General features: G+C 41.2%; 1 protein-coding gene across 3 annotated transcripts in view; it reads right to left on the minus strand.

The window, feature by feature from the left end:
• Positions 1 to 206: 206 nt before the first annotated feature.
• LOC124001319 (zinc finger protein DPF3-like) overlaps positions 207 to 12,054 on the minus strand; it is a 44,235-nt gene continuing 32,387 nt past the window's right edge. For 2 of the 3 annotated variants that reach the window (XM_046308020.1, XM_046308021.1), the window contains 8 exons: positions 11,113 to 11,237; positions 10,696 to 10,788; positions 8,921 to 8,984; positions 8,214 to 8,279; positions 4,733 to 4,858; positions 4,154 to 4,276; positions 3,236 to 4,043; positions 207 to 2,993 (listed from right to left, as the gene is read on the minus strand). In XM_046308020.1, the coding sequence (XP_046163976.1) occupies positions 3,883 to 4,043; positions 4,154 to 4,276; positions 4,733 to 4,858; positions 8,214 to 8,279; positions 8,921 to 8,984; positions 10,696 to 10,788; positions 11,113 to 11,237 (758 nt within the window). In that variant the 3' untranslated portion in view covers positions 207 to 2,993; positions 3,236 to 3,882. The remainder of the gene's footprint in view (positions 2,994 to 3,235; positions 4,044 to 4,153; positions 4,277 to 4,732; positions 4,859 to 8,213; positions 8,280 to 8,920; positions 8,985 to 10,695; positions 10,789 to 11,112; positions 11,238 to 12,054) is intronic. The other variant, XM_046308023.1, reaches the window with a different exon arrangement.

Here is a 12,054-nt window from a genome sequence, read left to right on the forward strand (position 1 = left end):
GCATATTTGTAACCAGTTAGTAACCAGTTCGTAGCATATTGGTAACCAGTTCGTAACATATTGGTAACCAGTTAGTAGAATATTGCTAACCAGTTAGTAGCATATTGGTAACCAGCTACTCTTATAACTGGGTAGTAACGTAAATACTACAATAGCAACAATGGTGTTAAATAGGTCCACATCAAAACATCCCCAAACATCCGGAGTGGGCGGAGTCTCATTCTTTATTTTCTTTCATTACAATAAAAATAGTTTAACAAACAAAGACTTAATTCTCTCGATTTTAGTTATTTACAGTTGAAGATAAACCGGTCAAGTCCATTTAATCTGTTCTTGGCTCCATTCCAACCCCTGCACTCCCCGCTAACTCAGGAAGGCTTGCTGAGAGCTCTTGGGTTTATTGCCGTCTTTGACGAGGTATGCAGGCTATGCAAGATTATATGATTGGTGGTGATGACACTTGTTTCTATACAGACATCACTGACTTTAATGAGTGTTGTTTAGAAGTGCACCATGCTAGACCCGTTTGTTAGAGGAAGTCACCAGTGAAAGAAAACGTAAACCACACACTCTCCGCTGACTCCAGGCGGGTTAATACAGATGTAAGACTTTAATTTGATCACTCTTTTGCTGCTGAGAATTTGCAGATTAATTAATTGAAAACCTGCACTAACACAGTTATATTAACAATATAACACTTTTCATGTAGCCTCATTTTGACTAGTTAATAGCCTGACCACCGATCAGGCAAAATTGTTGCTGTAGGATTATTTTGCTGCAACAATAAAGGTCAAATTAAGAGCCTACATCAGTACCAGGTTGTCATTCCAAAATGACTGGTGACCATGTAATTGATAGGGAGGTTGTTGCTGATTACCAAAATAATTATCCATAAAAAAGACCTAGAAACTGTGGATGAAGGTATCCCTGAGGGAATTCAGTGTTAAGAATCTGTATTGAGTGTCTAATGTGCCAACATTTAAGACATTCCTTTCTATTTAAATGCTATCTTGCATTTTCAGGTTATTTTAGCTAATGGAACAACTAACTTGCTCATATGACCACATGGAAGGACACATGACTGTGTGACAGATATACAATACATCAACATGTTTTTGGCTCAATATCCCAAGCACCCTTTACACTTCACAAAGTATCTATGCCTAATATAGCACTCAAATCAAAATGTCACATAACATTGTTTTACAGCTCTTCTGCAATTGTACATAACTCTCCTCGCATTATGTACACATGGCATGTATAGGTAACTGGCAAAATAAAGTAAACACCAACATAAAGTGTCTTAATAGGGCGTTGGACACCACTAACAGCCAGAACAGATCAAATAGATTATAGATTCTACAAGTGTCTGGAACTATATTGGGGGGATGCAACACCATTCTTCCATGAGAAATTCCATCATGTTGGTGTTTTGTTGATGGTGGTGGAAAACGCTGTCTCAGGTGCCACTCCAGAATCTCCAATAAGTGTTCAATTGCTTATCCCCATCCATTAAAAAATGCAAGCATGCACACATGGACACACACCCAAACACTTTTAACCCTCTAGCTATGCTCTTTTCAGACCCCTCTTTCAAAATCACTTCTTCTAGCCATGGTAGCTAAAAAATATGGGCAACTGGGCATTTTTATACATCACCCTATGCATGATGGGATGTTTTAATTGCTTAATTAACTCAGGAACCACAGCTGTGTGGAACCACCTGCTTTCAATATACTTTGTATCCTTCATTTACTTTGTATCTTCTTTATTTTGGCAGTTACCAATAAGTGATTCTGGACAAAAGTGTTTGAGGAATCAGAGGAAGGAGAGAAATTGGAGTAATGTGCCCAAGAACTCAGTTGGACACAGTTCAGAATGTTTTGTTATTGCAATGGTTTGTTAAAGCTGGGCTAAATAGACATGTGTTAGTGTGATGACTAAACTCTGTGGCATTCATTTTATTTTATTGCCCTTTCTGATTCCTTGTCAATACCCTCATCAGTTATTTCTATCCTTTTGACCAATAGAATACATCATGAGGCAGGCAGGGGAGAATGGCCTGATACTGACTGCATCCTTATGCAGACACAAGAACAATCAACAGCAGTACAAATCATATGCCTGAGTAGTAGTACTGTAGTAGTAATAGTAGGTATTGTAGAAAGACATATCAACAAAGCCAGAACAAACAGAAGACATCAGAATAATCAGCAGATACACTTAAATGACACTAAGAACCCGATCTGTCAATATTCTGTTCAAAACAAAGGAATATAGCACAATTCTGAAACATGAGGATGGATTGGATTAAAGCAAACTATACATTAGTTTGACATTAAAGAGAGCAAGAGAAGAGAGAGGAGAAAAGAGCATGTCTAAGTAGTCCAGAGGTTTTGTTGTATTAGTGACGGAGGGAGTTCAGCACTGTCGCTATGGCAGGGGTCAGAAGTTAGAGGTCAGAGTGGTTCAATCAGGTCACTGGGTCAATATGGCCGTCAGAGCTGGTTCCCAATTGGGTCGCAGGCTGGCACAGTGATGAAGTTAATGACGTCTCAGTGTCATATTGGATCCCATGAGCATGGTGGACACAGCCGTAGAGTAGCAACACACAGGGTTCAAACACACTCTGTGGGCACAGAACCACAGCCCTGACCTTTCCTTATACAGGATAGGTACCGTACAGCACAGTGTATTGCAGTGCAGGAGAGACTCACTGTATGTGGAGCCACTCGTTTTCTACGTTCCGTCTGGGATAATCAATACATATTCTCAGGGGGGAAATTCAAAGAGAAAATGTCTGAGTCAGAGAGTATGGGGTTGTGTGGTCGCTGGCAGGCAGGCTGGCTAGATGGCTGTATGTTGTCTGACTGTCAGCCAGATAGATAGATTTTTTGAGTCCAGTGGAGGGGTATGTAGAGGCCGTGTTGAGGGTCCTAAACCTCACCCCTCACTGGCTTCACAGCCCTCTGGATCTTCATTCCATGGTACGCCTACAACAGAGAGAAATAGGTCAGACTCACCCCTCCAAGATAACTGGCATACAACCAGCAGCAGTTGTTTTTTAAATCTTTATTTGTTGATGGTGATCGAGATTAACATGAGCACTTTTACATTCAATGTTCTTCAAAGTGCAAAGCCCTCTAGCATGATCTGATGGAATAAGGATATACCTTGCATTTAAATGAGAAAGCACTGTACTACTATAATGTGTGAATAGGACCTAGGTACTTACCTTTCAGCTAGCCATGCCCTGCTTCTGTTATGCTTTCCTAGCCCTCTGCTTCATCCACACACGTCAATCCTCCACTCCTTCATTGACACATTATTATAATCCAGAGAAGGAAGCAGTGGAGGTGTCATCTAAAAGCTCCTCTTTCCAAACTGCCTGGTGATTCCAGTGACATCAACAAGCCGAGGGATGGGTTGGTGTTGACATTCATTCCCCATCCAAACTCAAGTTTATCATTTAAGTTGTTTAATTTCAGATAAATTATTGAATTTCATTTTCACTGGCAAATCATCCCAAAAAGAGCAATACAATGATATCCACGTTCCAGTGTTTGTTTATAACATAATTGCCTTTTCTGTTCCAGGGGGGAAAAAATCCAAGAAGTGATTCTTCCTTCAGTTTCACATGAAGAGCAAGTCACTTGTCAAGAAACACTGTTTCTTGTTGCTTTCAAAGTTAATATAAAAAACATGTTCATAAATTATTAAACAAGGTTCAGTAGATAATAAAATAACACTTCTTGCATTTCTCTCCTGAAATAATCACTTGTGCTTTCCACAACAACAACAAAAACATTTAAAAAGAAGCAGCAGACTTTTGCTAGAGGTTATCCATATTAAAAATAGTCTTTAAACCTAGTAAGTTGTTCTCTATCTGTATCGGTTGGATGTCCCCTTGCCGTTTGACGAGGGCTCTTCAAGCTCATCGTCCTCAAAGCCGTGAAACGTGGACGTGTCGCTCTCTGAGGTGGTGCCAAACAGTTCTTCTGCCCTGGCAAACGGCCTGCTGTCCTTCTCTTCTGGGCATCCAGCTGGCAACAAGATGACAGGATGAGGACGGCATAACAGCTACAATACAGCAATCAGTACAGCTTAGTCATAATCATGGTGTGGATGCTGTGTAGCAGAGCAGGGTACTCACTGGAGCATCGGCAGACTGAGCAGGGTACCCTCTCCCCAGATTTACCCCTGTTGGAGCCTGGTGTGCACCGGCACAAGTTACAGTAGTTATTGGTACTGGCAGACCCACCTGGGCCCTTCTGACCTGCAGAAGAAGGCTAGATCAAACACTGAGCCCTGAAGCAAGCATTCAAACATTTTAACAATTTATGAAGAAAAAAAATGTTTTCAAGCGACCTCATCAGACAGGGCTGACCCGAAAATGATTAGTGTACATCGTTAGTTAAAACGGAGCTAGTGAATTTGCACTGAAGACAGAAATCACATGTTGAGAGCACAGTGGAGGTAGTCAGCCATGAGGTGCAGGTGGAACTGTAAGCTCAGTTTTCCTATACCTGGTGCTGTGTTACACCTACAGAGGTACCGCTATCCCTACTTTAGCTAATTGACTGCAACAAAGCTTAAAAAAACATGCAAACCATGTACTAGGAAAAGCAATGACGGTTAAAAACAACCCCACAGATGCTCTCTGTACATTTCTGTTGCTGATGGTGACACCAGAAGAGAGACATTTTAGAGGCCTTGAATACGAGTGTCTTACGTTTGTGTCTGTCGGAGCGTTGTGTGGAGGGTGACCGGGAGGACTCGGACCCCCTCTCCTCTGCCAGGTGGGAATGGGTGTAGTGGTAACTCAGCCCCGTACGGTTTTTGTAGCGCTTCCCACAGACTGAGAGCACAAAACAGAGACAAAACATTCACTTCTTTCCTGAGAATGTGTCTGAGACAAATTGCATTTACAGTTGAAGTCGGAAGCTAACATATACCTTAGCCAAAAACATCTAAACTCAGTTTTCACAATTCCTGACAATCAGAGTAAAAATTCCCTGTCTTAGGTCAGTTAGGATCACCACTTTATTTTAAGTATGTGAAATGTCAGAATAATAGCAGAGAGAATTATTTATTTCAGCTTGTATTTCTTTCATCAAATCAAATGTACTTATATAGCCCTTCGTACATCAGCTGATATCTCAAAGTGCTGACAGAAACCCAACCTAAAACCCCAAACAGCAAGCAATGCAGGTGTAGAAGCATGGTGGCTAGGAAAAACTCCCTAGAAAGGCCAAAACCAAGGAAGAAACCTAGAGAGAAATCAGGCTACGTGGGGTGGCCAGTCCTCTTCTGGCTGTGCCGGGTGGAGATTATAACAGAACATGGCCAAGATGGTCAAATGTTCATAAATGACCAGCATGGTCGAATAATAATAAGGCAGAACAGTTGAAACTGGAGCAGCAGCACGGTCAGGTGGACTGGGGACAGCAAGGAGTCATCATGTCAGGTAGTCCTGGGGCATGGTCCTAGGGCTCAGGTCCTCCGAGAGAGAGAAAGAAAGAAAGAGATCACATTCCCAGTGGGTCAGAGGTGTACATACACTCAATGAGTATTTAGTAGCATTGCCTTTAAACTGTTTAACTTCGGTCAAATGTTTCGGGTAGCCTTCCACAAGCTTCCCACAATATGTTTAGTGAATTTTGGCCCATTCCTCCTGACAGAGCTGGTGTAACTGAGTCAGGTTTGTAGGCTTCTTTGCTCGCACACGCCTTTTCAGTTCTGCTCACACATTTTAGGATTGAGATCAGGGCTTTGTGATGGCCACTCCAATACCTTGACTTTGTTGTCCTTAAGCCATTTTGCCACAACTTTGGAAGGATGCTTGGAGTCATTGTCCATTTGGAAGACCCATTTGCGACCAAGCGTTAACTTCCTGAGTGATGTCTTGAGATGTTACTTCAATATATCCACACCATTTTCCTTCCTCATGAAGCCATCTATTTTGTGAAGTGCACCAGTCCCTCCTGCTGCAAAGCACCCCAACAACATGATGCTGCGATCCCCGTGCTTCACGGTTGGGATGGTGTTCTTCTGCTAGCCTCCCCCTTTTTCCTCCAAACATAACGATGGTCATTATGACCAAACAGTTGTATTTTTGTTTCATCAGACCAGAGGACATTTCTCCAAAAGTACGATCTTTGTCCCTATGTGCAGTTGCAAACCGCAGTCTGGCTTTTTTATGGCGGTTTTGGAGCAGTGGCTTCTTCCTTGCTGAGCGGCCTTTCAGGTTATGTCGATATAGGGCTGTGGATTTGGATACTTTTGTACCTGTTTCCTCCAGCATCTTCAAAAGGTCCTTTGCTGTTGTTCTGGGATTGATTTGCACTTTTTGTACCAAAGTACTTAATCTCTAGGAGACAGAACGCGTCTCCTTCCTGAGCGGTATGACGGCTGAGTGGTCCCATGTTGTTTATACTTGCATACTATTGTTTGTACAGATGAATGCGGTACCTTCAGGCGTGAAGGATGAACCAGTCTCGTGGAGGTCTACAATTTTTTGCTGCGGTCTTGGCTGATTTCTTTTGATTTTCCCAGAGTTTGAATGTAGGCCTTGAAATGTATCCACAGGTACACCTCCAATTGATGTCAATTAGCCTATCAGAAGTTTCTCAAGTTATGACATAAATTTCTGTAATTTTCCAAGCTATTTAAAGGCACAGTCAACTTAGTGTATGTAAAGTAGATGTCCTAACCGACTTGCCAAAACTATAGTTTGTTAACAAGAAATTTGTGGAGTGGTTGAAAAACAACGTTTAATAACTCCAACCTAATTGTATGTACACTTCCGACTTCAACTATGTGTCACCCATCTTCAGTTCTAGACACATTGGGGATTTTGTGAAAATTCTAAAAGACCCTTAAGTCACAAAGTTTTTGTCAATGCACTGAAAACATTAGGATCCATTTTAACAGTAGGTCAAATACCCACTGACACAGTGTCAGGTAGTTTTCAACCTTTAAGCATTCATGTCATTATTGTTGCAACATGGCTTTATTTCATCTTCAAGTGTACCCAATAAGGTTGCCAAATATGGTCATATCCGTAGACTAAGAAAACATGCCATGAGAAATTCATCAAGTTGAGTTCTGTAAATAGACTGATAGGATCCAAATGTTGGAGCTTAGCTTATCTGTTGGAGAAAGGAATGAAAATACAGGGAAATGGCAATACGGAACAGTCTCAGGACAAAGCATAACCCTGATGCGGGAACATAAGGACAGTGAGGGAGAAATGTGTGGCAAGAGTCAGACATACAACATGGACTCATTGTTAAGAGAACGGATGTACAGTACACAAGTTACACCAATAAGATCACGAGGAATACTAATCAACTATGGTCTTTAACTACATCAAATCACGTCAAAATGTCCTAAGATACAAGTAAAAAGGCAACAAGTCCAGATACTGGAGGCGGCAGTTTTTGACTTCTGCTTTTGTTTGCATCTGTCTGAAACAGAGAAAACACAAAGCAAAGCAGACAAAAAGGAAAGAAAATGGTATGTGTCACTCAGTAAGAGTCACCACAACTAAAGGAAATGGTATGTGTCACTCAGTAAGAGTCACCACAACTAAAGAAAATGGTACGTGTCACTCAGTAAGAGTCACCACAACTAAAGAAAATGGTACGTGTCACTCAGTAAGAGTCACCACAACTAAAGGAAATGGTATGTGTCACTCAGTAAGAGTCACCACAACTAAAGAAAATGGTACGTGTCACTCAGTAAGAGTCACCACAACTAAAGAAAATGGTACGTGTCACTCAGTAAGAGTCACCACAACTAAAGAAAATCCAATACCTCTGCTTAGGTTTTCCACATGCAAATTGTGTGCCTACTGGACAACTTGAGACGGTACATTGACAACACTGGTCTCCTCTGTGTGCTTCTCATTCATGTGGAAACACATGCCTCAGTTCTCCAAGGGGGATTTGAATGACCATTATGTACATCATGTTGATGTTAGGGTTTAATTTAGTTTGAGTTAACGCCTGTGGGCTAGCTTGTTGACATGCTGTCCATAGGGAACCACAGCACTTAATCCCCAAATGCTATTTGTTGAGTTTATTCTGCTGATCGGTGTATATGTATATATATATTGAGTGTACAAAACATTAAGGACACCAGCTCTTTTCATGACAGACTGACCCGGTGAATCCAGGTGAAAGCTATGATCCCTTATTGATGTCACCTACCTGTTAAATCTTCTTCACTCGGTGTCAATGAAGGGAGGGAGACAGGTTCAATAAGGATTTTTAAGCCTTGAGACAAATGAGACATGGATTTTATTTGTGTGCCATTCAGAGGTTGAATGGGCGAGACAAAAATATTTAAGTGCCTTTGAATGGGGTATGGTAGTAGGTGCCAGGTGTACTGGTATGTAATGTTGCTGTGTTTTCACACGCAACAGTTTCCCGTGTGTATCAAGAATGGTCCCCAAGGACATCCAGCCAACGTTGACAACTCTGGGAAGCATTGGAGTCAACATGCACCAGCATCCTTGTGTTTGTTGACTAATGTTTTGAATACCACTACTCACCACCCTCGCAACGATGCACATATCTTGATGCTGTGATGTAGGCATAACTGCCGAAAAGCGTTGAAATGAGGTGTTTGAGTTTTTTTCGGAGTGCTGCCATTTCCCAATGTTATTGAACATGGGAATTCAATTGACAGCACCTAATCCCTTTGTAGAACGGCTTCCAGAACAGACCAGAGAAATCAATATAACTTTTGAATAACTAGCTTATTGAGGCATGGTAGTACATAATCTCTCTTTAGGAGATTGTCCTTAAGAAATACAAACCACTTGATGTGGAGATCAAATGTCTCATAACTGGATGATATAATAATTGATCCGATATGTGAGGAAGGTCGATCATTTCTTGACTTTTCTACTTACTGTCACAGCGGTATGGCTTGTCCTGGTCATCCATCTCTGTCCTCCTGCGGCCTGAACCCCGACCCTGTGGGGACAAAACAACCATCACCATGGTGACCAATCACACGACAGCGCTAGTCCTACAGAGGCCCCAGTGATTCAGTGATCCAAAGGAAGTTGCAAATGAAACAGAAACCTACAGTACAAGCCCATATCATACTAAACTAAAAGTCTAACTGAAAAAGACCAGCTTATAAAAGGTAAATATAGCACACTCAATAGAGTGCATTAATGTAGCAAAAATCTTTCCAGCCAGCCAACAACTATGTGGTAGAATATATTTCTAATGCATTAGATGAAACGGTGATTCATTAAAATAGCATTTTGTTGGAAAGATACAGAGTAGAAAGGGAAGGTGTGTTGTATAAGAATTTACATTTTTACAAATAAATCTGATAAAAAATGTAATTCACTGGCAAGGAAAACAGCCAACAAAAGATAAGATAATTTCTACAGGTGCATTCAACTGGCTGGCAGGAAAATATCTTAGGTGGGATGGTAGATAGTAGCTAGGTCGTCTGTTTCCTTTGTCATCAATGTCATAATAACTGTCTGTATGGAGGAAATGTTTCTCAGGACAGGTAGTTTCTGAAGCTTATGACTGGGTTGTGTTGAAAAACATACTAATCTACAATGAGTATACAAAACATTAAAAACACCCGCTCTTTCCATGACAGACTGACCAGGTACATCCAGGTGAAAGCTACGATCCCTTATTGATGTCACTTGTTAAATCCACTTCAAAATCAGTGTAGATGAAGGGGAGGAGACCGGCTAAGGAAGGATTTAAGCCTTGAGACAAGTGAGACATGGATTGTGTATGTGTGTCATTCAGAGGGTGAATGGGCAAGACAAAAGATTTAAATGCATATGAACGAGGTATGGTAGTAGGTGCCAGGCGCACCGGTATGTGTCAAGAACTGCAACGCTGCTGGGTTTTTCATGCTCAACAGTTTCCCGTGTGTATCAAGAATGGTCCACCACCCAAAGGACATCCAGCCAACTTGACACAACTTTGGCAAGCATTGGAGTCAACATGTGGCAGCATCTCTGTAGAACACTTGACACCTTGTAGTCCATGCCCCAACAAATTGAGACTGTTCTGAGGGCAAAAGGGGAGGGGGTTGCAACTCAATATTAGGAAGGTGTTCTTAATGTTTAGGATACTCAGTGTATAATGTAATTCTGTCAATATAAATATATAAGAGCACTTAAACTACAGTACCAATATTAATAAATATTATAATGAATTGATTCAGATCAGTCTCTAGCACCTAGTGTTAGTCAGACAACAGGAAGTGTTTGCAGCACATATAATGATACAAATGTAGTACCACAGAGTTTCTAAAACCAGAGGCCCAACATCACGAGACTTCCGAGAACGCTTGCGAAGCAGACTTGGCAAACAGACCGGGGTTTGAGAAGACAATGAGTGAAAATTCATCCTTAGTTAATATTTTTCTCTACTTCTAAAAAGGCACACAACTTAGTTTCAAGCCAATGTCTTAAGTAGCTGAACATGCTATTACTCAAAAATGTTATATCGAAAGAGTGCCTTTGATTTGATGACATGCACACGCGCATTTGGGGCAAAACCACCGTTAGATGGTTATATGCATGATCTTAGCTAGCTAATGTAGCAAATGTGATTTCTACTGAAGGAGTTATGAACTAGAGCAGTCATATACATTAGCAGCAGTTTACTACAGTACAGTATGTCTCTGTGGATCACTTACTCTGCCTTTTCCTCTGTGTCTTTTTTTTGGGGGGTCCACTTCATAGTCATCGTCATTGTATGCACCTTCAGCTGCGTCAGCCTCCAACACCCTCTGTGGTGGGAAAAAAGGGAATAGAGGGATCAATCTCATGTCTGGAGGTCAAAGACACTGCCTGACTCTCAGTCTGAGGAACAACAAAATAAAACACGTTCAAAAAAGATGGTTGTAATAAACAAAAAGGCCATAAACCTCTGATACTAGCTATTTGCATATTTAAAGTGCATTATGACAGTGTGCCCTTTTATACCTTTCCAGGCAGTTTTAGTATTAGGCTCAGACTGGTTATAGTCATAGCAGAGGTTAGATAAGCTGATCCTAGATCAGAGTAATCCCTTTCCCTTTAAGACATTGGGATAAAACTTCATTAGGACCCACCTGGATTTCTAGCAGACTCTCCTCATCCTTAGAGTTGGTCCTCTGGTCTAGGCCCTCCCCTCTAAGAAGAGCCTCCAGTGTGGTGTCCTGTGTGGGAAGCGTATCCTTGCCTGGGAGTCCTCCATCTGGATACAGAGCAACAAACACACACAAATAAATCAAACAAACCCGGGAGCCGCCCCTCACATCAGTTAAAGTAGACATGTATACCAGTAACTCTAAAGACACTGACAGGCATCACCCCATCTAGTCAGTCTTTGCCAGGAAGATACAAATGGCTTGCTTTAACAAAGCATCACTAGAAATGCCAAATCCCTTCATTAGGGAGGTGTGATACTTTCTGTATAACTTGTGTTTCTATTCAGCAAATGAAGGATACATTAATCCAATGTGTAATGCCTTGTTACAAAAATAGTCTAATCTGGGATTGTTATTTAAAGCACGCTACCAGGGACGACCTGCCATTGTTTAAAAATAAATTATGCAAAGCCATAACTAAACAAACCTTAACCCTGGGTCGCTGATTCTCCTAGTCAAACTAGGAAACGTCCATAAACGTAGGTACATTTGTGATTTGGGTGAACTGTCCCTTTAATGTGAAATATTCCAAAGCTTTTCTGTTGTGATAGAGGTCAAAACAAGGTCAAAACAAAAGACTAACATTGGTAGGTAGTTGGTAGTCAGTCTATCATGGACATCATATTCAAGACTTTCTCTTCACTGATGGGTATTTCATTCAGCCTTATGATTTTAGAAAAGAGGACAGGCTTCAAAGCCTCAAGCTATCATACCTTCACAGACACTCATCTCCCCAAGTAAAATCATCTAGCAGTCTCAATCCCTAAACTGAATGCTAACATGCAGCAGTTGATAAGAGGTGAGGATCTGAGTAGATAGAGGTGGAGATAATGTTGCACGGTATATCGAAACTTTGGAAATACT

This window comes from Oncorhynchus gorbuscha, linkage group LG17 (genome assembly GCF_021184085.1).
Source record: "Oncorhynchus gorbuscha isolate QuinsamMale2020 ecotype Even-year linkage group LG17, OgorEven_v1.0, whole genome shotgun sequence".
NCBI classification, from domain to species: domain Eukaryota; kingdom Metazoa; phylum Chordata; class Actinopteri; order Salmoniformes; family Salmonidae; genus Oncorhynchus; species Oncorhynchus gorbuscha.